The sequence below is a fragment of the Haliotis asinina genome, chromosome 15, assembly GCF_037392515.1.
Source record: "Haliotis asinina isolate JCU_RB_2024 chromosome 15, JCU_Hal_asi_v2, whole genome shotgun sequence".
Lineage (NCBI taxonomy): Eukaryota > Metazoa > Mollusca > Gastropoda > Lepetellida > Haliotidae > Haliotis > Haliotis asinina.
The window spans coordinates 13,977,481-14,003,508 of NC_090294.1; the positions used below are offsets into that span (position 1 = coordinate 13,977,481).

Consider the following 26,028-nt stretch of genomic DNA (forward strand, 5'->3'; position numbering starts at 1 on the left):
GATGGAATGTGCATTCGGTTCGGGAACAAGAGGGCCAGCAGATTATGTTGCTTATTGTCATGTTTATGACAGTTTATGTTCATGAAGCAGTGGTTGTTTACGGTAGGGCACGACATGTTTGCTCTCTTCGCGAACACATTGTGAGCTCACTGATTTGAGTGCTGCATTCATATTATTCCCACAGCAGGTTTACTCATTACGTCAAATGGGATTTACTTTTGATGATAACCAAAATTGCTGATGCAGCGTTATGTAAATAAATGTTCACTTACTTTTGCATTAAGGTTGTAAACATTACATGCAGCACCATTCTCAACAATGATAAGCGTGAGTGTTTGCCGTTTTAAGCCAAAGTCAGCAACATTACAGACACTACCTATCTTGAATAAGATACTTTTGAGGGATTCTTCGGTCGTGGGTACCGTTGTCAATTTACACTCTTGAAAGAGGTACACAAAAACGTGGTGCGGACTACCTGTTGTTAGACATATTTTTTTTGAAAGCCGGGATGGGTTCATTTCACCTCGTGCGCTGGCATTTAGGTTCCTAACTGTGAGGGAATGGGTTCGAATTCTGGATGGACTCAACCCCAAAATGTACTAGAATCTGTACTTTACTGAGAAAGTGAAATCCTAGATGTTTTGGGGGATGAAGATGGCATCCATTTTCTAAAGTTAGGGTATAATATTGATACTTTTCGCCTACCAACAATATCTACGGACGAAAAGATAAACAGATTTGGGAGGTCCTTAATTTCTCTATGTAAAGTGCTTGGACTACAAATCGTTATGGGCAGAAAGTCATCTGGTTGTAATGGATCCTTTATTTTCATTGGAAACAATGGCACAAGTCTAGTGGATTACTGTATTGCTTCAACTAGTTGGTTCTCCAGTATATCTGAGATGAAGGTACACTTCTCCACAATTTCACACCATCTCCCTATTTCATGTAATATAGTTTATGACCATACTTTCAGTCCTCCCGACGGTGTTCAATACGAAATCCCACTCATATCGTTACCACAGTTCCGTTGGAATAATGACGGACGAGAACTGTTCCAAGCCAACTTTAAGCATTCCAGAGCAGAAAAGTTGATATGTGATTTCAGTAGTTTCATTGCACATGTAGAGATTGATAAACCTGTCGACAAACTTTCTGAGCTATTTTATTTTGTAGATGACCATTTAAAAAAAATCTGTCTCGTTTAATAAAACGACAAGCAGGTATCAACCTTTATAGTTTGATAATGAATGTTCTCCACTGAAACAAGAGAGGTATAATAGGTCATCGAAACTCTGTCTTGATAGAAGGACCTTAAATGTGAACTAGTATCTCGATGCCAAACGAAAATTCAGTAATAAGTGTAAATATACCTCTGATGTTTTAAAAATATGTCCAAAGCGTCTAAGGATGACTGTAGAATGTTCTGGAAAAGTGTAAAGTGTTTAATCTCAGTACAAGATAAAGATGTCATAACACCAAATGAATTGTTATCGTATTTCAAAGAATTGTCAAACCAAGTCGACAGTCCACCAAATGATTTGACAATACAGTATTTGAATTTCTTGATGATCACGACCCAGTGTTCTGTGATTACTGCTTCAATAGAAATACGTTGTCAGAAATCATATGTCGGGAGGAAATCCTAAAGGTTATTTCAGCCATAAAATCTTGGGGAGCCGAAGGTGTAGACGGGATACCTACAGAGTTATTTAGAGAACGCTTCAATCCTTACTGATCACCTTAATGAGCTCTTTAACGCCGTTCTGGACTCTGGAGAATTCTCTGCAGCAAAATATGTTGGTCTAGCAGTTGCAAAAAAGGTGATAAGACAGACCCCAACAATTACAGGGGAACAACTATGTTAAGTGCGATTCGAAAAGTGTTTACTTCTATTCTTGAAAGAAGATTACCTTTCTGGGCTGAATTCAAAGAGACTATAAATGAGGGACAGAGTGGTTTTAGGATGGACAATGATTTCACACTGTAGTCTTTAGCGCATCTACGTAAAGCTAAACATCGTTTCTATGCGGCATTTATAGATTTCCGTAAGGCCTTTGGCCTATTCAACAGAAAGAAACTCATGCATGTATTACTAGGAAAGGGAGTTCACGGGAAAATATACAATGTTATCAAAAATATATACTCCAATGTCTGTGCCTCTGTTCGTTCTGGTAGCTAAAGAACTGATTTCTTCTCTACTCGAAATGGTCTTCGACAATGAAATACGCTAGGCCCTTTACTGTTTATCCTCTTTAACAATCAACTGGCAGATGATATACAACAAAGCGATACACACGGAATATTTGTTCATGAATTGATAGATGCTATATAGATTTTGTTGTTTGCGGGCGATGGTGTCCTGATTGCTGGTAGCGTTGTGATTTACTGGAAACTGAATCTTCTTGAACATATTTGTAATAAATGGGGAAGGTAAATCTTATACCTTGGAATAGTATTTTCATCACGACTTATTTGGTCGAGAGCTTGTGAAACAATATGGTTACAAGCCGAGCGTGTTTGTTTTCCCCTGTTTGAACTTAATAGAAAATATCCAAATATAACTTTTCAAGTTGCTGATATTTTTTTACTTCTAAGACATTACCTGTTTTATGACATGGGAGTGAAATGTAGGGTAACACCTATAGAAAATGTATTAAAAGGTGCAGAGTGAAGATGTTAAAAGATTTTAACATCACTCCGCTTGCTGCAACTTACTGAAACAATATGATGATAGTGATGTTACAAATTGGGTTTTCCACGTTCGAATGTTGCTTTTTACATCAGGATTTTCAAGTTTGGTTGGCTCAGGATCGTGGTAATATAGAGCAATTCATTTTCAATTTTAGAAGAAGATGCACAGATATATATATTCAGCACTGGCAACAAAACCTATCAAACTCAGAGTTTCTCTCATATTAAAGATCACTTAAGTCACTTTTAGAGCCTGACTTGTACATTGGCAGTAACTTTTTATGTACAGATTTCATGAGAATTCTAACCAAATTACGATGTCAATCTCACAAAGCAGCATTTTTCTTAGATAGTTATGCCATTTAACCAGCTTGATGTTAGAAATGTAACTTGAATCTCATTGAAGATGAATATCATTTATAGTTCATATGTCAATTTTATAGATCGTTTAGACAAAAATTTATACCAAGTAAATATCACATTTTCCCATCAAAAGAAAACGTCCACGCTCTTCTAAATGAAACAAGTTTTACTGTTATAAAAAGATTATGTATATTTTTACGAAGATGCCCTCGTTAATGTCACTATCGATCTCCCTGTAATTATCAACTAATTAGCTGTGATTTATGTTCTCCACACATTATTTTCGTAAAATGTGGTGTACTGTGGGTCAGGAGGCCTTTAATTCTGAATAAACAATATTCATATAATACATTTGAGCACATTCTAGAAGGTGTTGTGTATGTTAAAAAATCATATCACTACTTCGCAAAATTATTGAAACATCCCAGGCTTTCAAAGGGAATCTATCTCCTTTGATCATCAAAGTGAAGACTGAAAAGGTGACAAAGATATCAAGGAAGCTTTTCTTCACGTTAGAGTGATCTAGCTGTCTGAAGGAAACCTGCCTAGTTTCATCATGTCGTTCTACTTAACTATGTTTCAAGTATATATAGATTTACCTCCATCTTCTGTCTGGTCTACAATCAAAAGGATACTCACATCATAACATCGTTTTATGCTTCGAACATGTGACCTATTTTCAGAAGGCTAAGGGAGCACACATAATTGAACACGCAAAAACATAAATAGCCGATGACTTGCTTGGTGAATTTTATAGAACCAGCTTTCCTTCGATCATTTCTGCTGACAAAACCACTTGAAAATCCACTCCCGTTGGATAAGTTAAACCATGAAATCAACGAATGACACCGAAAACACGACAATTCCTCATCTAAACAGGGATACTCTACCACAGGTAGAGGTCACTCATTTGCTTTCTTTACCATTTGTACTGATTAACGTGTGCCTCGTCACGCTCCAACGCACACAGCGCAGTTCAGTTAACGTTGTGTTTAACAGAACTTCAGCCAGTTTATTGTATCAGTCGGAATTTTACAATGAATGAATGAATGAATTATAGAAAGAATTAATAGCAAGAATTATTGTGAATGAATGAAATAACGAAAAAAAATAAAATAAAGAAGTACATATGTGAATGAATGAAAGAATAAATGATACACCGCGGCCTTCCCCCACAAAACATGTCAAATAACGCAAAAAGTATAGCGAGAACACGTGTTACCATCAGCTGTCCTATTGAAAAATCTACTTTGAGACATTTTTGTTTACATTAGTAATTAATTCAGATATGTCGTTGCATGTGGGGAATGGAATGGACATTAACAAAATGTTAACTGACACTGTCACACTGCCGTAAAAAATATAGTGTAAAACTGTCACAAAGCGTTCTAAAACACCTTTCCAGTTTTGTCAGATAGATCAACAAGAAAGAAAGAAGTTATGGAACTAAAACTCTCAAGCATCAATGGCAAATCAGATCAGATCGGCAATATGTCATATTTTTCACACACCTCAAATACACCAAAAATTCTCTCTTAGATCATGAAACTATCACTATCACTTGCAAAGACATTTCACCTGATAGTATATTCCCCTCATATGAATTAAAGGTGAATGTGAAAGATGTTTTTGAAGAAATAACTAGAAACAATGGCGTATAGCATTTCAATGGCGGATCAGAACAGATCGGCGAGTGTCATATTTTTCACACACCTCAATGACACCCTAACAATTTTTTAAGTCATAATCTGTCACTATTACTTGCAAATACCTTTCAACTAAAAGTATGTTTTTCTTCTAAAAATCTAAAAATTAAACGAATGTGTGAAAGAAGTTTTTATCGGCACACGTTAGTCTATTTTCGCGGTGAATCGAGAATAGAAGCCAGTGAGTTATAACGTACCGGCTTGAAATTTTACTACAAATCTACTGTCCTAATACGGACACTAATACCAATTATTTGACTTAAACTGAAGTGACAGTTAACGTACTTTCTACCTGTAGGATTTCAGTAGTTACAACACTCAGCGAACTTAATCAGCTGTTGAAAACAAACCGAGCTCAATCTTAAAGGGGCACTGATGCGGAGCAATTTCCGTGGACTGGTGTAAACTTTTGTTATTGTTTTTCTCCCGTGAGTACCCGGATGATATCCCAGAATTCGTGACTGGTTCGTGACCTCTGCTGCGCAGTCCGTAGGCGCAGCTGATAGTTTAATTATAGACAGATCAACTGAGGTGAAGTAATTTTTTACTTCATTACAAATGTATTATGAAAACAAATGAAACACTTTGAAGGTTAATCATCTGCCAGTGGTAGAAATAGTAAAAAACTATTAGGACGGAAAAATAACGAAGCCAATGTACGTCTCTATATTTTGCCTCATAACCCTAATTAGTTTATTGTCATATTTGTATGATTCTGAAAATTAATAAAAGAACACACGATCTGCTTATACTCATAGTAAATTTCTAACATAACAGCAACATTTATACAGTGTATAGATTGCCAATGTGGATCCTATTTCACACACATACACGATCTAGTGTGTGTTTTCTGTCATACAGATTCTGCTGAATGCTACAACAAATAAATTAAAACAAAATGCAAATAATGAATGTAAAACAGACTAATTTTATAGCAACAATGTCAGGCTACTATACCTTGTTCAGGAGTGTATCCATCAATATCCACGTAAAAGAAATCGTATTCCATTCATCTGCAGCTGGTAAATAATCCTGCTCTGTGTCGCGTGTCTTACAACTGTCTCATTTTTCGAAAAAGTAACACATCGTTTCAGGTCTTTCGTTGGTGAAAACCAGATAAACCTCTCATTGGTCTCCCAAGATAGCACACCTGGCAACTAATTGTATGATGTCCACTCTTCTAAGCAATTTAGTTAACCAATAATGAACAATCAATCAATCAACGCAAGGGTGGTTAATTCTTTGAAGGGAGGATGTTGTTTTTGCACTCGCACTTTACGACAGGGTGTTGTCATCTACACACACTGCCTTTCGACAAATTCGCTAGAAGATAAAAGTAATTAATCAATCAGTGTGTTATCGGTTAATCCTTTGATCGAACTCAGCTGATAAACCCTCTTGCATCACTTACATGCACATATTACATAACACACAATACATTTGCCATTACAGACCTTAATTTATAATGTTGAGTATTTACTCCAGACAGGAGAAATGCCAAATGGGAACCTTTGTTGAGTAACCGAAGTGGTGTTACTACTAATTATACCTGTTAAAACATCATTAATTGACCATCCAGGGAATGATGACAAATAACACGTGTAGGTTTACACCATCACGCGCGAGTTACAGCAAGGAAGATGTAATCTCTGTGTCGCATGCAGCCTGAAAACACTTATGGGCCGAAACTGTTTTGAGGATACCAACGGAATTTCGTTACAAAAGGAATACACACTAGCATTTGCTGTGTACTTGGGTAAATAGGTGAAATAAGGGTTTTTTTACGTAAGAAAATTTTCAGATTTTTCTACCAAAGGCAAAGTCATCGTTTTTTGTTTACGAATTCAAATAAATCAACTGTGTGTTTTTACTATCATAAATAAGAAACCATTGTAGCTACCATAGCTACCAAAATTTACGTGTGATATTTGCTATCACAGCTCAACCAACACCCAAAACTACCTAAATATAAAGCTTTGCAACCTTCCGTACTGAAACAAATGGCTTGCTACGTGCCTGTAGACATCATATTTTCATGTGACATGATTAAATATCGAGGTTAAAAACGCAGAAATAGGATCAAATTGGATCAGTAACTATACCATCTAAGCATCCGAAAAGTACTACACTGCTGCGATATTTGGTTACGATCGGACAAGGAATACCATGGATATTTTTAAACAAATGGCATATGATGGGCATCCGGCCTCCTGACTGTTTAGGTGAAGAAATTCTACTAATATGGACAGGAGCCCAGTTCCTTTGTCCGTCACGGTCGAAGGAGCGGGCGCTGACCAAATTGCGGTTTGGTTTCGTAATTAGACCGTTGGCGAGAAACATTATTCGCTCCGCATCAGTGCCCCTTTAAATACTACGCTGCCACCATTTTGGCGACACAGGTTACCCGACGACCCGGAAAAAACGTTCAGCGGCTTTTCGAGGAGTTTCTTCTCCCCCTCTATATAGGCTCCCTGATCTAAAGGAACTGAGCTATGCTATGATATGCATCAGCCCGATTCTATGTAAATTATCCAAGATCTACAAAATATTTGCTGGAACTATATTAATAAGAGTTGAACCTTGACACATACAACCATTGTCTGCGTTCCATAACCAGAGAAGGTCAAAATGTCTGTCTCTTATGTGCCAATTTCCGATCTACGGACTATTTAGGAAAGGATTGTCACATACACTAAAGGGCATAACCAGGTATATGAAAGAGAATTTTATTCAGTGACCACAGTCTCGGCTTCAGGCACAAAGTGCTGACGTATTCCTATATTTGGAGGAGTTCAAACCAAACACACATGCCAATTTCAATCAGTACCCACGACAATGTTTCAGCATAATGGGTTTCCGGTTCCGGACCATGTAGAGATGCCAGTGAACTTGGGTGTCCACTGCCCCTCCGGGAACACACATCGAAACACACCAGTTGGTTATTCCATGAAGCAATTGCCGCACGTATGTTTGTACAATACACAGGTTCAGTGTGTGATGCCTTGTGAAACCTAAGAAAATTCTTCAACATATATCCATATTCATCATGAAACACACTATCCTCCCCAACTTTAACATACCATCATGTGTACGGCGTTGTCATTCCAATACAAGACTGTATTGTATTGTCGACATAAGATTGTTCAGCTATATTGTAAAGCCATGTGTTCACGTTTCACATACGACCAATGACAGCATAAGACTGTTCAGCTATATTGTAAGGTGATCTGTTCGAGTTTCACATACGACCAATGACAGAATAAGATTGTTCAGCTATATTGTAAAGTCATCTATTCGAGCTTCCCATACGACCAATGACAGAATAAGATTGTCCAGCTATATTGTAAAGTCATCTATTCGAGCTTCCCATACGACCAATGACAGAATAAGATTGTTCAGCTATATTGTAAAGTCATCTATTCGCGATTCCCATACGACCAATGACAGAATAAGATTGTTCAGCTATATTGTAAAGTCATCTATTCGAGATTCCCATACGACCAATGACAGCATAATATTGTTCATCTATATTGTAAAGTTATCTGTTCAAGTTTCACATACCACTCAGCATGACAGCATGACTTGATGTTAAAACCATAAAATGTCATCATTTTCACTTTTGTTGTAAATAATGTGCCTTACTCAAGCCTGTTACTGAAAACTGCCACAGGTGTCATGAAACTAACCACGATCATGATGATGTGTGTATTGCATGTAAGTAATGTATAATCCTCAAAAGTACAAGAACGTACACAAGAGACAGTGGCCTCTGCAAGGGAAAAGCAACAATAAAATATGAAAACAAGTTCATTCATCACATGTTGTCAAACATTTGGAGGATTATTTTGCATTCACACCTATTGCTAACAAGCATCTGATTGTTTTCCCATGCATGCAAGCAATGAGCAGTTGCACACATTGGGAGTTACACATACACTTGTTAAAAAGGCACTTGATAATCCGCCCCCTTTTGAGACTAAAGACTGCTATACCCACTAAAGGTAATTATTGTCCTCCCTTCAGAACGTATATAATTTCAAGTGTTAATCACTGGAATTATTGAACTACCTCCTCTCTTTCTGCCTCTTTCTGCTACTGATGGAAAGACTTATCAAACATATTAAAACAAGAAAAAGAAACTTTAAATTTACAAAATGGCGGCAAACAACTAATTATAATACCCAGTAAACCCATCCACATACTACCAATGGCAATATAAGGAGATTTAAGCTAACAATATTGTAAAGTCATAGGTTCATGTTTCACATGCCAAAATGGCAGTGCAATGAGATTTTATTTACCTGAATTGTAAGGTCATCTGAGTGCATGCAAATGAAAATACCTTGAAGACAGCTGTGAATCACAACATTTCTGAAAAGCACATGCATTCAACAGTTCCTGTAACATCTTTCAGTTTATCTTTAGTAATCATGACATCTTGAGTTAACAGGAAATGGTGCATTACATCGCTGGTATGACTCAGGACACTGGCAAACAATTAGGTATTTCCTCAAATAGCAACTGTATGTTCAATAAAGAAGGAAAGGCAATTCAGTATCAGAAGTTCTGAGACCTCATCACCAGACAACTGTACAAGGTTTAGTCATAAGCATCACTTATGTGTATTGTCATGTTCACCTTACATGTGACAAAATGTCCTTTCAAGGTGTTGTTACAAGCATTACGTATGTATGTTGTAAAACTTTCCGCTCAAGTGCTTATGAAGTCCTTTCAAGGCTTTGTCACAAGCATCACATATGTGCACGTCACACTCTCCATTCAAGAATCACAAAGTCCTTTCAAGGTTTTGTCATCACTTATATGTACCGCTATACCATCTGTTCAAGCTTCACATACCATCCAGCATACTCCAGTTCATACAAGGTTTTGTGACAGGCCTGTAGATGGATGAGGTGTTTGAACGTATGTTACTGCCATTAGGAACAACAATCCAGACATCTAAGCATCAGAGGCATGTTAAGTTCTGATGCATCTTCAAGCAGGACAAACATTTATCCAAAATCACATCTCTCATTCCAGTTTCTTGAGTTTGATGACTTCACAAAAACATATCTTCAAAGTAGTCATCAAATTCTTCTTCTCTGAAACATTTAGCACATACATAGAGTGAGTGAGTGAAATTCAAGCAATATCACATAAGGGGACGCTAAAAACGGTATTCACACATTGTGCCCATGTGGGGAATCACCCTGTCCCCGACTATACTGGGGGTTAAACTTGTCTCGCATGACAAGAGAGGCTTTAATCACTTGGCTATCTCACCACTCTCGCATCAAAAGGGTTATTCAAAGCATATGTGTATCATCATCCTAGTGTGACAAGCAGTTGTATAGCCAGCAGGTGACCATGTTTGCTCATCATGACAACGACCCAGCTTCAATTCCCCTCATATGTGCAATGTGTGAAGTTAAAGTTGACACACAAGATCTTCTGAGATAGAGAGATAGAGATTTTGTTCATATGCTCACCTCAATGAAAATATCAAATATGCATAACAGTGTTGATGTACGTATGACATCACTATTGGGAAGCGACTTTCCCAATACAGCATATTCACTGACATAACTACACAGGATTTTTGGAAGGAAACTTTCACTGTTTCAATCAGCGCGTATACATAAATGTGACATGAAAGCAGTCAGACATATTTTGACAATCTGCTGCATGTTGTTTTCCTTTTGTTTTCATTGTGATCAAGGGCAATTGTCAGAAATGAGGAGAAGTGCCATCATTGCTGTGTGGATTTGTGCAGTCATGGTGTTACGGGTACAGAAGCTATGACATATAGTGTAGAATATAGTAGTGGAAATAATAGGAACACGCTTACTTCTATTTAACTATCCTTTACTTTGATGCTCTTCCCATGCATGTTCTAAAACGTACGAGCAAGCGTATGCAGCGAGTAGGCAAACATATCACTCACTGTATGAGAAAATGATACACACTGTAACTGAGATGGGCTTGTTAACTTTTCAGATGACCGGCACATTTAAAGCACAACATCTGACATATTTTGCTAGGTTTCACTGAGACACTGTGTTTTGGTGACGAAGACCATTTGTCACTTTAATTTGAACTGTATAAGGAATTCAAGGATCCATGAAAGGAAGATGGATTTGAATTATAGTTGTGATGTAATACTCAAAACATACCAGACGTGTGACGTGATTATATAAACTTAGTGTCTGAATTAGTGGCTGACGTTCAGGTAGTTTCCCAAACATTCTCAGTGAATCTTGGTTTATTGACGATGTATTGACGGTGACGGTGATTTTTTTTGTTTTGAAAATCAATTCGCCCAGTGAAATTCGACATTTAATTTAAGACATACTATAAATGACCAAAAATCAGGGGCATTTTGACCAAATTTGCTGGAGCATTTTGTAGCTGGAGAGATTTGACTTGCACCCCTATAAATTATGAAAGATGCAATGAATGGCGATTGAATGTCAAGATTGGCTAGATTCATGATCTGTGTAATTTTCACTAAATTTCCCCTGCAAAGAGTGGATGATACAGCAAAACGAGTATCAAACAGGATTTAAAACTGACAATTCTACATATCTTTGGGAAGTGAAGGTTGAAGAGGAGGGACATACATTCCACAACTTATGATGGAATGTACCAAACGCATAATGCCTTCACATTCACTGATGGCACGCTAGATGTAGTGTATATACATTTGAGTTTGGTGAAAGAAGTTACTGTTGCTTGCAAAGACAACCGAGTCAGATTGAATACAGTTTGGTTAGATGGTAACACGATGTACAATGTAAGAGTGTGGAACGGACCACATAGCCAGGTTACAGCCAGGAAACATATGGATTAAAAGAGTAGCCTGCACATCGAGACACAAGAACCACACCTGTACCAGCACCACTTGAAGTGTGTCATTTATCAGTCAGGCACCATTTCCAAGGGACATAAGCCATGGTGTGTTCAGTGTGGACATAGAATCTGGTTTAATTTAAATATTTTGAATCTAATTAATGCAAAAACAAAATTAGTTACTTCTGATATTGTTTGGTTATAAAAGTAATTGACAAAGTTTCTTATGATGAAAAAGTGGAAGACATACAGGTTAATTTTTGTGTAAAATTGCCCTTTAAAAATACATACACATAGCATACGCTGAACATGGTGAGATAGTGATTTTTGTGTCTTAATGTTTCTACACCTGAAGAGTAAAAAGAATTCACTGACAATTACACTGAGAAATGAATACAAATGTTTGAAATGCCCACACCAACTATTACAGTAGGCTGTTGTTTGGACAAATTGTAATCAGTTTGCGATGTTGTGAATATTGTTCCTGTGCATTACCTTGACTTTTCCTCGACAATCTTCGCAGGTCCCTCCCATAATGATTTCTCACTTTCAGCCTTCTTCTGAGCATCTTTACCTGTGTCTCCGGCTGCAGGTACTGATGCACTCTCCTGTTCTTCAGCTTCATCATCTGAAATAAAAAAATTGTATTGAAAGACACCACTTGACAAAGCATACTAAGTTTTACCCAACAGTTCAATATCTAAAATGATTGTACTCTGTAATAATTGAGCCTGGACCACACAATCCAGTGATCAACAACATGAGCATTGATCGACACAATCACGATATGACGACATATGTCTACCAAGTCAGCAAATCTGACCGTCTGATCCTGTAATATGCCTCTTATGACAAGCATGGGTTGCTGAGGACCAATTCTAACGTGGATCTTCACTGACCTGATAATGAACTGTGACCAGACTTGTGTTTCTTCTTTGATCTCCCACCCTTCTTTTTCTTCTTTTTTGGCAAAACTTCCTTCTTCCTGGGAAAGGTACAGATCATATTTGTTATGTTAAAAACTGTGATGAGCTGACAAAAACTGAGGCATGACCGAAATGTACCATGAAAACTTACAACTAAAAACACTTAAGAAACTATTTCATTTATAGACTAGTCAAAAACACTACTATTAAGAGTTCGCTGGTGGTCCCACATGAACAGAACACAAATGTTAAATGAGTTTGCATTTTCTGTCCTGTGTATTCAGTTCCAGTTAGAAGCAAATGGAAGTGCTAGAACTAGTTATAGCCCTCAAATTCCACTACTTGGTATGGCCATTACTGGCCTGTTACTTGTCCTCTGGACACTAATAGTCCTAGACAACTGGACTTCAGTGAAGTCTGAAGGATGAAGGAAGCGTACATAAAATCCACCTATATTTGAAACACATGACATTTATTGATAACTTAAAATTCTGAATTTTCTAAAATAATTTGTTTCCCAGAGATGTTTTCATATTTTGTTGCTATAGTAACAGCATTCAAGGTACACATATGAAATGTATATGTGATGAATGAATGGGTAAGTAAGCATGGTTGTATACAGCTTTTAGCAATATTCCAGCAATATCCTAGTGGGGACTCCAGCAAAGAATTTCACACATTGTACCCATATCGGGATCAGGCCTGGGTGTTTGGCACGATGAGCAAATGCTTTAACCACTACGCTACCCTGTACATGAGATGGGGACCATCAATAACAACATAACGATCACTTACATGCCTTTAAGTTATTAAAATACCTTTGTGATAATGATTGCACACTAATTTGCATAAAGCCATAGTCTGTTCCAAATAAATCAGCTTTGACTTCGAAAAAGTTTGCATTGCTGATTTCTACAGTAATCTCTCCTCAGTAAAGTCTTTGTATTATGTTTCCTATCTCCCTACCACTGGAGCTATACTTAGGTCAAACTTAGTTACACAGATATTTCATATATTCACATATCAACTACACAGACAGTAGAGGTAAATGTGAAAACAATTTTTCCTATTTCTGACTCTACTTGAACAAGTAAAACAATAGTTTCAGATGAGTGTATGTAATTTGGTCTGCGTAGGATAGTTAAATTCAAATGATGATATGCTCACAAGCTATGAGGAAAGAGGTAAGTATTGTGTTAAAAGAATATTCAGCTCAGAACACATGCATACCTTTACTTTTATCAAAATATATTCTATACTGAACAGCAAAAGAAAAGCAAGTCTTTTTTATTGTCAGTTTCTAAATATAGGACATACATATGAACTCTTACTTTTATATAATGAGATTTCATTTCTTTCACATTGCATTCCTTGCTCTTCATTACATATATCATATCAGTGAAATTGCTGTCATGTTCGGAGAAATAAACAATTAAATTCTTCCAGCATGACCTGTTATATTTTCAATCTAAACATGCTGCTGCACTGTTGACAGGCCTTTCTATATGTAAAGATATTCCATGTTCTTCAGATACATGAAAGTTTTAGCATACACAAACACAGAGATATTTGTAACTATATGATAAATGAGGCAGTTCACACAGGCAAATTCTAAAATTTACTTATTAAAAAATGATATAAGATAAAGACACAATAACTCTTGTGCATTTACATTATTGGAATATAATATACAGGATACATTTTGCTTATGAATGATCTTTGTGATATTTACGCATTCACTCTGTAGACATAAAGACATTATCAAATACCCAGTGTGATGCATCCTCAATATCACCAGGGTATATGTTCCGATATGTCTCCACTACACCATGGATGCATCTACGGATTGGCCCGAAAAGTTTATTACCTCCCTCTGCTGGCTCTGCATTGTCACAGAAGCCAGTCAGCTAAGAATCCATTACAACTGAACTTGCCAGTGTCAAAAAAGACAGCGGTCCCAGCTGCAAAGGTTTGTTCACAGTGCGACTCAGATTTAGAGTAAATCATACAGACACACTGATAGGTCCGAAAATTATAAAAAATACATGCAAGAACAGCTTCTGCCTCTTTCAGAGATACCTGTGCATGGTTCCTGTTGCTAAGTGTAATCGGGTAGATAATTTTAAAAACAAAAGTGAGTTGTGACTGGTTCGTTCAACTTCCTAGCGTATACACTTGATTGGATAAAAAGACAACCAAGGGAGGTAATAAATTCGTTGGGCTTAGCCATAGATGAATTCAGGATATGATGGAGATTCATCAGAACGTGTAACCTGGAGATATTGAGGATGAATGTGATGTGACAATGCTGTAAATACCAAGAGGTTGAAGATCATTAAAGTACAAATTTTGAATGAATGAATAATGCATATCCTCATCAACTGTGATAATATGCCACTCTGCAAAAACATCAAAAGAATTATATTTGATTCAAACGAAAGTTGTCAAATTTCTAGTGGGAGGGAAAAGATTCAGATACCAAATCCTACTGCATGTTCGTGAATTCACGAATTCATTCATTCGTGCATGTGTGCGTGTGTGTCCGTGCCTACCAAACCACCTTAGATGGTTGCTAAAACCAGTGAGAGAATTGACAGACAGAAAGACATGGAGAGTGTCCTCATACCTGTGATGGTAGTTCAGTTTGTAAGAACAATCAGGACACAACCCTGAAAAATATAACCATGTTCAAATGAATGAGTCTTGTTACTTTAATTGTACATTTATTGGCATTGTTTGGCATTAGGGCTACAACGCTTTTTGATAATCTAATTATGATAATATGGATTAGCATTGCCAGGAAAGCCACATTCACATGTTGACTCAGCCATGTCCATTGCGGGTTAAGCCACAAATATTCTCAGTTTAAATGTAGCCTTCCAGCACTGTCACCTTCCACATCCCTACAATGAAAGTGGGGACAGCCCAGTTGCTGAAGAGTACCCACTGGGAGGCAAAGTTCATTGATATGATAATTAATGTAGACGACATTGTTCATTAAAGAGCATTTATTGTTTGCATTAAACAATAATTTAAAGACACAGAAACAATGAAAGAGATTATAAAAGATATGGAGCAACCATGTCAACATTGGTACTTGGTGAAAGCCTACAATTTGATGGTATTTGAAAAGAGCAGTCAAGGTTAGTAAAAACATTTATATTAATTAGACTTTAAACCGTTACTGCAATCAGATTTTATGATATATGGTGAATTAGGTAAATAGCCAATCAGTATATCCATAAAAGTAAGAATTATGTCAAATTGACCTAAAATCGTATGTTATAATGGCAAATTAAATACCATTTTTCTTAATGTTGTGTACAGTTTATATTCTTCAAATGCTGATGTTAATTTTCCATTGTTGTCAAGTGTCAGATGTATTGGATCCTACAGGACACTGGACTGCACAATATTTCACTCATTCAATCTGTACCCAGCATTGTTTGGCTTAGCAATAATGTGCTCTGCTGCGGACTCATCGAAAAGTTATAATGTATTTATAAGCATATGCTTTTTTGTTACAAATATATTATTACTATAGAGTCTTTTTAACTAAATTTAGAACTTCAAACCACTGGTTGCCCATTGAAACTGAAAGTTGTGACGCTGTCCAGCACAAAATTCACTTAGACATCAGTTTCATTCCCAGTATTTGTGTAAACATCCAAATACTGAAAACAATAAATAATCTAATGAAATATGATTATTCACCACTTAACTCTAAATTTATCAAAACTGGACTTTGTACAATTCTTAATATGTATCAATATGATGTATGTTTCCTTTGTCACTATATGCCATTCTTTACAATGTTCAGCTACACAGACAAACCCAGCCAGGGTTAATCCATGCTATCAGATAGGGGAGTATGGTGTATTTTCTTTGCTAATTACCACTCCACTGTCTCACAAATGGGACTCTCACCATTGGGAGTTCTCACAAATGGGAATAGACCATCCCAAGAGGTGATCTAATTGATCGGGGGGTCAGACTATTCCTCGCTTCAGTATTAATCATCTGAGACATCATTGATTAATTTAAACATCACTGTAACAGATACGTACCAGAATCTTTGTCATGACACTACACCAGTGTAATAGTGTATATGTTATATATTGAAACAACATGAAAATGAAGCATGGAAAACTGTGGGATAACCACTGGCAAATGCTTTCAAGATCTTAATGCTGCTCTGATGATGCCTCTATGTCACCTTACACGAGTGAGTGAGTGAATTTAGTTTTATGCCACACTCAGCAATATTCCAGCCATATGGCAGAGGTCTGTAAATAATCGAGTCTGAACCAGAAAATCCACTGATTAACAGTATGAGAATCAAATTGCACAAATGGGAACTGATGACAATTGACATGTGTCAACCAAGTCAATGAGCCTGACCACCCTATCATGTTAGTCACCTCTTGCGACAAGCATGCGTTATTGAAGATCAATGATAACCCAGACCCTCACACTTGTAGAACCGCTGACCACAATGTAAACAAGTAAAAACTGAATAGATGCAACATTCAGAACTAATAACAGTTAACTGACTGACGTAGTTTGACTAGGGCGTTCTTCTTCTCTCCATGTTCCATGTAACCAAAGTTGACCTCCCAGCTCCTCAGACCTTCTTTCTCGTTACACTTTTTGTTTCCACAAGCAAACTGCCCTGAAATTATATTTTACACTGTACGTTATGATCAGTTAGAGCCAAACTTATGACTCTATGGCACTGGCCTGTGATGAGAAGTGATAACTGATGGAAGACAAAAATTTAGAGTGTAATTTGAACATGTGTGTGGTGGCTTCCTACTTGTCCAGCAGCTGACAAACCACCACTCACCACAAAGCCCATCCAAAGTGAAAAGTGTTCACTCCCACAAATAAAATGAAATGCCCCCTAATCTCCCTACTGTATGACCAATCAGTATGCATGGGGGATTTTACTTCTGACACAATATGTGCCGGACAAGTGGGACCGTGTGTTTCATATTCAAATGAATGAATGAACTAACATTTCAGCTCAATAATTTGGTTTGAGAGGATTATGTATTCAGCAATATATTATGAAATTGGAATAGAATGTTCAGCATCACAGTCACCAGCCAGGTCTTTGTCCGCAGTGGAAAAACTAGTGATATTTTAGGAATGCTTCTGTCAGTTGCAGAGTGCCTTACATACCAAGGGAGGTAACTCTTATACCTGCGTTTGAACTTGACAAGCTTAGATTCAAAGAAATGTGATCATTCTACTAAAATCTTACTACAATTCAAAATCTGTCCAATGTCCAATCCAGGCATACACAGCAAATTAAATTAAGTACCAGTATCACAAACAAGATACCAATATCACAGAGAGGGTGCATGCAGGAAGAATGAAAAAATGTTACAAAAAATTGTATTTTGTGGATATTGGATTCGGAAATAACTGTATATATAAATTTCAACAAAAGTGCTTTAAATCAATATAGATTCCTCTACTATTGTCAAAAAAGGTAAAAAAGGAGTGGTCAGAAAAGTATAATAAATATGGTATTTTCTGATAGTACTCTGTTCACTCAGGTCTGTTAACAGAGTACTTTAAACAGAGTGGTCTCACCTTTGCCATCCACCACCTCCTTCTCAACTCTCCATCTCATCCCGATCTGGGAAACATAGAATATTCCACTGCAGTACTTGACACATACTAAAAGCCATATAGTATCTCTGTGAGGATCTCCTTATAGTTAAACTACAAATCAAACATTAAATTCTCAGAAAGCAAATGCAATAAAACATGTAATTGTATTAACTATGGCAATTTTTAAACATCCTGTCTATCAAGAGAATGGACCTTTTCAACCACTCATATTGTCAACTAATAAAGAACAACACATGATAACACCCTTTTTGGTCCAGCTATAAAGTACAGTCAAATCCCGATGAGGTGAATTATTAGGGAACAAGAAATACATTCGAGTTATTGATGTATTCGAGACATGAGGTTAGAAAAAAATGATGATCATATATGTAACAGTCAAGAGCTGCCTTCCAGTAGTGGACTGTAAAATCACCAATCTGTGAGCCACTCTTCAGCTAATTGGATCAGTAAACAACAGCAATTAACTTCCCATTGACAGACTTCAGATTATGTGTACAAGATTGCTGTTATTTGAATCTCGTGGGACCAGATTCCCTTCACGGGTCATCCTGTGCATTTATGAGATGAATTCAAATGATGACAACCATAACACGGAATGATCTGGACCGACAGGTTGGTCCAGTTATGCAAAGTATTCGAGATGATGGCATTCGACTCATCAGGACTTTACTATATCAGACATAACATACAATAGTGAATGAGTGAGTGAGTTTGGTTTTATGCTCCTTTCATCAATAGTCCTGCACATACGATAGACTACTGAATAAGGGTCAAGATAATACATTTCCTTGTGGATACTGTTCTATTTCTTCTTGTACCTTGAGAAAACCGCACTCTCTTTCCGTGACATGTTGTGATACTTGCAGATTGAGTGTTTTGTGTAAAAATAAATATCTTCCTTATTTATGCTCCTCCCTAAGTGAACCTAATTGATTTGAATTAGTTAAGTGCATTAAATCTGTTGACTATGCATCACTCTATGTAAGAGATGTTAACTAGGTGCAACCTAAGATAAATACGTAGCTGCACCAACTAAATTTAGACTGCACTGCTTTTTTTTGCAATATGTTGACTGATTTATTCAAGATTTTGTTCAGAAATATAGGTACTTAAAAAATGACTTGCACCTGGGGGAAGTTAGATCAATAGCAAGGCTGAACTTTGTAACAGTGGGTTGCACCAGAACAAGTTACAGAGCATTAAACTGAGTCCTGCTATGGTAATTCCAAATCTGTTTTATCAAAGAGAGACAGATGAACAAAAAAACAAACAAACACACATACATTGTATCCCACATCCTCTATTACCTTATTCTCCTTGTATCTACTGAGGTCCGCGATACAATACTCCTTGAACAGCTTGTCATAATACTTCTTGGCCAGTTTCTTCTCCCTGCAAACACAAATTGAACATGTTCTGCCCTTGCAATAATTAAGAATGCCCACTGGAACCTGCTGTCTAAACAATGTTATCATGAATGTCCCAAAGAACTAAATCTATTCCTTTCAACACAGCTGCTTTCTGTAAATAACCTGTGCTATGTACACAAACTTACCTACTGTCATATGTTCAGTTTTAGGTCTCAGTTGGGGATGCTTATGCAGATGGTTACATTTCTGTTACTTACTTGGCATGAGACAAGAATGAACAACAGAGAGCAAGCATCTTCAGTTTTGGGAATCTGTCTTACCATGACTCATCTTCATCATCCTCATCCCATAGAAACTGATGATTCTCTCGAATAACGTCTAAATCAGTCTTGTCCCTTGACCTGAAGAAAAACAACTAGGAAAGATTAAAAGCAGTGAATTTTACATTTTCTTGTCATCTGCTAAAACCAGACAGGTCTCTTACTCCTTTGTACACAGAAACTGTCTAAAGTTTTTTCACTTTTCATTGTAGTATCAATAGTTCAGTTACACACTCAACGCTTTGTATTTTGACCAAATAGGCTGTAGAAAACTTGACCATAATGGTCAGAGGACAGTACTACTGTCACTTGGCCATAAATGTATGAAAGAACGTCCTTGACATCTCCAGGGTATATGTTCTGATATATCTCCACTATACCCTGGATGCAACTACATCTCGACCCAGTGAATTTATTACCTCCCTTGGCTGGCTTTTTATCCAATCAGGTGTCTATGCTGGGAAGTTGAATGTATGAATCACAACTCACTTTCTCTTTCTCTTGCAATAATAAAGAATGCCCACTGGAACCTGCTGTCTAAACAATGTTATCATGAATGTCCCAAAGAACTAAATCTTTCTCTTATTAATTACCTAACCTATTAAACTTGATAAGTCAAGCATGTCAGGCTTTCCATTATCTTAAAAGCAAATAAAATGCAGACTTCAAAAAGTATATACACATATATAATATGGACTCACTATAATATAGTTTGGGACTCTTCATATATTCTGTTTCAGAGACATCACAAAAGTATCCTTGTGTTCTGTGTTGGTTTACTTCAGCCAAGATTGGAATTTCAAAAGTAAGAAATGAAGCGGAATTGTTTCAGAAAGTTTACATTTGATCGGCTTAAAAATCAAGAATCTTTCATGTAGTTTGGGTGGTCAAAGTTCACTCATCATTCAGCTGACAAAAACCTTACCTGGAAGTCACTTCACTATCTTCAAGCCACAAGCCAATACCAATGCATATGAGAAAAAGTAGTATACATCCATTCAGATGAAATATTTCCAAAATTTATGGAATAAACAATCACATTCCCCCTTAATTACTCTTCATCATGTTTCATCCTTGGCTTCATCAATTGCATTTCATCAATCTTGTAAATCCAATATCCCCTACGTTTTTTTAATGGTATAATATAAAAGACCAATGTGTATGGGTCATGACATCAGTGTTCCAGTTTCACTGCCCTCTTCTGCTTGATGCCAATTGTAGTCACATCATAAATGAAACTCACGTATCCCGTATGAAATCCTTTTTTGATCCTCCATAGTACAGAAGGTAGTCATTGATGTACTTCCTATGTCTGGCATACTGTCTGGAGTCAAGGAAGACAATACACTGCATGTGCCTGCCAAAAGCCTACATTGTCATAAATTGGATTAAATTTACCGTATATTGAATGATTGAGGTATCTAATTTTTTAGGTTTTCGAGGTTAGAAATGCAACGTCAAAAATATTATATCTGAATTTTTTCGAACTTTTAAACCTTTGGTCTAGATTTCCTGTTGATGAGCATTTCAACTGCTGGGGGTCTCAAACCTTGAGAATTTAGTACCTTGAAAACTTCCTGGTATACAGTACTTGAAGGATCCTGTGGGGACTTTGGTTACTACATAGGTACAGAGCCACATACTTGTTTCCAGGACAGACTGGATGATGTGGTCAAGGTCTCTGTCACTGTCACTCTATCATATACATTTATGTAACTTGTTGCTCATGATGTCAGTCACTGAACTGTCAGGGACTAGGTCTACTGTGTGCAGACTGTGTGTAACTAAAATATTGCTGAATCTGATAAAACAACAGACATGGAAAACAAGAAGACATGACCATCAGTGTCCCCCGCCAGTGTTTTGTTCCTGTTTTGTTGCTTTTTTTCAACTTCACACCGATATTTATGTCCAGAAAACACATAACACATTTGGTTTCCATATATACAGTTACTGATAAAATCTGTTTCTTTTGGGGATAAGATGCACTAAGTTAAGAAAGCCATGACAAGGGCCATAACAAATTGTAACACTCTTACGATTTCAAAGTCAGTGAAGGCATGTTCTGAAAACACCAAATTTGGCTTTCTATAACCAGGTATCTATAACTGTTTCTTGGAAAGTCTATCCCTTTCATCTTGAATGGAGCGACGGAAGAAAGGATGAACGGAAGCACAGATGGAACTCAAATCAATACCCCTTTCTAACTTTGTGGGTGGAGTGAGTGTGTGTGTGTGTGAGGTCTCGTGCCGCTTTTAGCAACATTCCAGCAATATCACAGCAGGATACACCAGACCAAGTTATGACGGACATTAGAAGAGGTATCACCTGACATCTACAAAATGATGTGTTTATCATCTTGTCAAGGATACTGCATCCATACTGAGAATCTGGAAGCGCTGGATTTTCCCTTCTTCTCTGAAACACACAACACATCCTGGTGTTTATCTGTTAAAAAATACCCTTTCATTCAGTCATGAAAATAGTGCAGCTTTACTGTAGATCAGATTGCAGTAAGTCAGCTAACACTGGGTAATAAAAGGTGCTGATATCCACAATGCTTTCTGCATAAACACTCAAAAATGCAAATTATTTTCAGGGGAAATGAACATTCCAGAGATTTTAAGACCATTTAAGAGTACAGAGGAAACTGTTTAAACCGGCTGTCATCGGGACTGAAAAAATAATCCACTTTAGACAGCATGCCTGATTGTAGGGCTGATGACAAATGTACAAACCACAGATGGGGCTGAGATTTTATACCAGTGTTGACAACTTGCCGGATTGGACAGATACCAGTTTTGACAGCTTCCACTATACTGTCAAAACACAAAGGTCTCATTCATAATATAGATGAGTGTACACCAAATTTCGGCATAGAGGTTTTCCAAAATGACTACAATGGCAGGTAAGTGCAAAATGGGATTAGAAGAACTTAAACAAATCTGATGTGAGTACTTGGCAGGACTGTTCACTGTATGATTGGTTCCTGAGGAAATAGAGATAACAGTGCCAACACTACTTGATACCCATGTATCAAATTTTCTGAGGAGAAAATGTCTCACATCATGCATCATGGCGACTCATGGTCTGCATCAATTGTATCTACTGACTACACCATAGCTACTCAATAACTGAATCACAGTGACTCACTGACTGCATCACTGCAACTCACTGGCTGCATCACTGCAACTCACTGGCTGCATCACATGTACCTGCTGACTACATCATGGCTAATCAATGGCTAAATCACTGCAACTCACTAGCTGCATATGTACCTACTGACTATGTCACGGTTACTCAATGGGTGAATCACTGTGACTCACTGACTACATCATGGCAAATCACTGGCTGCGTCAAGCAAGTCACTGGCTGCATATTAATGACATGCTTGCATCACGACTACCCACTTGCTGTACTCATCCTCAAGTTCTCTCTTCTTGGCAACCCCTCCAGTTCCCCTTTTCTTCTGAGGCAGCAGATTCTCCAGGTCCTTCCTAGGAAGTACAAATACTCTGAGTATGTATGTCCCCACACGCTTCTCATGTTAAAAGGTCAGTTTTGAAACAATGCTTTTAACACACAGTGAAAACATGTTTGAACCTCATTTCAGGACAGCTACCACAGGCATTCAATTACACAAAACAGACACTTTACCTGATTGTTTAATGTGAGTGAGTGAGTTTAATTTTATGCCATTCTCAGTAGGATCCCAGTTACTAGAATATTGCGACTGTCTGTAAATAATCAAGTCTTTACCAGACAATCCAGTGATCAACTACAAAAGCATTGATCATCTGCGAACCAATGATATGTGTCAACCAAGTCAGCGAGTCTGACCACCCTATCCCAATAGCCGAATCTTATGATAAGCATGGGTTACTGTAGGCCCATATTCTAATCTGGACTTTCATGGGTGTAAAAATTTAACAATATCACAGTAATGGCAAATGTTTAACATATTAAACTTGTAAACCAAAGTAAGATAAATTTCAGTCCTTTCCAAACAAAAATCACTATAATAGATTGAGTAAAAATTAGTACGGTAAGTTCTACATTGTTCTGGCATCAGTGACTTAAGAATGGTAAATGTCAAAATATTACCACAAAAACCTAAAATGTTGGTGACAAAACTATGCATGCTTATACCAAAATATATAAATCTCTGTGTATTAATCAACTTACTTCCTCTTCTTTTCCTCGGCATCGGATTCAAACTCAGACCCATAGCCTCCTGCTATAGACGGCTGTAAAATATCAATAACACATTTCAGCAATGATAGAGTGACAGAAGCTATGTTAGTCCAGCTTTTAATTTTGACACTGACAATCACACATTGTAGACTGAAATGTCTCATTGAAATATTGTAGAAATATTGTCAGCTTAGAAAGTGATAATAATAGTAATAATAGTATATTATAACATAGTAATAATTAGTAATAGCTATGCAAGCTATACATGCTTGATATCAGAAGAGGAGAGAGTGAGTGAGTTTAGTAGTGATCAACAACATAAGCATCGATCTGCGCAATTGGGGACTGATAACATCTTGAAGGCCTTTTCTACCCCGGAACCTTCACCGGTATCAGAAGTGGAACAACTTCTAACTCTGCCAGTGTCGAAACAAAGATTCTTTTCTTTCTGAAAAAGTGTACTTGCATAGTGAAATCTGCTCCCCAATGTCAACAACAACAGGAATAACAACAACAACATTCTAGGTCATTACCTGAGTAGATGTATATGGATCCATCTTTAAAAACGGCTTGAGGCCTAACACTTAATCAGTGGATAACATGACAGCAGCCTGTAAGAAGAAGAGACAAGGAAGTTATGTGACGTTCTGATTATATATAACATGATCAGAACAAACTTCATTAAAATCACTTATTCAGTGTACAGTAATTATCACTGTTGTCATTAAATACCCCCTATCCCTAACAATCTTTCGCTCATCACGGGGTTCGATATCCCTACATGGGCACAATGTAGTGATACATTTTCTGGTGTCCCCACCGTGATATTGCTGGAATATTGCTAAAGTGGCGTAAAACTAAACTCACTTACAGAACAATCTTAGAGTTAGACTGCTGTGGTGACTCCACTTGCATATTATGGGATTTAAACTTTCCGACGTAGAACATTCACTTCTTGTCTGTGTAAATTTCATTTAAAACTATAAATCTATAAGGAATGGCAAGGCAAAAAATGGGCAGTATTATAGAACGTTCTATTCACGTCGTTGTGTTGTGTTGTGTTGTGTTGTGAGATGAGACAAATCACTTACCGTAGTCTTGCAATAGTCTAATCTAAATTCTAAACAGTAAATTCCCTTGTTGTGTGCTTCTAGCCCTTCTTGACCAAAAGGCTGTCATCAGACGTGCATATGTTTCTACCTATGCCTTTATCCCTTCAAGAACAATACTCTCTCCTAACAAATTGTAAACATGACGCATGTGCATTTGGAGTGCGCTCCCTTTGAAGGACTGGTTATATCAAGTTGCCCTCCTACGCAAAGTGGGAGCCCAGCCAAGGATAATTTATTCTCGTTGAACATTTACTGTCGGGGGCTTGCCACTGCTTAAATTGATGGTTATAAGACGTACTAAGTACAGTGGTTTTCACAGGAAGAAATACAACGTCTTCCAATACAATGTGTACAGGCATTGAATGAAATGAATAGTTTGTACCTGAACATCCAATATTACATATATCTGTAGCAGGATACTGCACAACACTCCGAGTGAGTGAGAATGATTTTATATTCAAACAATATCACAGCGGACACCAGAAATCGGCTTGACACACAGTATGGGGAATCGAACCCGTGTCTATGGCAGGAGAAGACTTTAACCACCGGGCTACCCTAGCGAAGATACATAGCGTTCACTACCTTTAAATAGTAATATTTCAATTAAAACTGTCAAGACAGTGGGATTTCCTTTGACATAAAGACTGCACTAGAATGGTCAATGCTTGGACACAAGTCTTGGATCAAAAATGTTTTCTGCCTTGAAGCAAAAAATCGGCTGGAGTGGGGATTTTATGGAAGCTTCACATTAAACGTCTATTTTTCTGATCAAAGAATAAAACTAAAAGATGTTCTGTGGCAGACGGCCATACCTGGAATTGTGGGAATATACGCTATGGTTATAAAGC

General features: G+C 37.2%; 1 protein-coding gene across 1 annotated transcript; it reads right to left on the minus strand.

The window, feature by feature from the left end:
- Window positions 1–7,475: 7,475 nt before the first annotated feature.
- Window positions 7,476–25,345, minus strand: LOC137265273 (protein FRA10AC1 homolog). Its single transcript, XM_067800628.1, has 14 exons — window positions 25,157–25,345; window positions 24,599–24,676; window positions 24,057–24,118; window positions 23,282–23,368; window positions 22,244–22,289; window positions 21,115–21,191; window positions 19,872–19,952; window positions 19,489–19,573; window positions 18,140–18,185; window positions 17,097–17,210; window positions 15,165–15,207; window positions 12,512–12,597; window positions 12,108–12,240; window positions 7,476–9,865 (listed from the first exon to the last, which is right to left on the minus strand). Exons 2-14 carry the CDS (start codon window positions 24,620–24,622, stop codon window positions 9,823–9,825), a joined length of 927 nt encoding a protein of 308 aa, XP_067656729.1. The 5' UTR covers window positions 24,623–24,676; window positions 25,157–25,345; the 3' UTR covers window positions 7,476–9,822.
- Window positions 25,346–26,028: the final 683 nt, after the last annotated feature.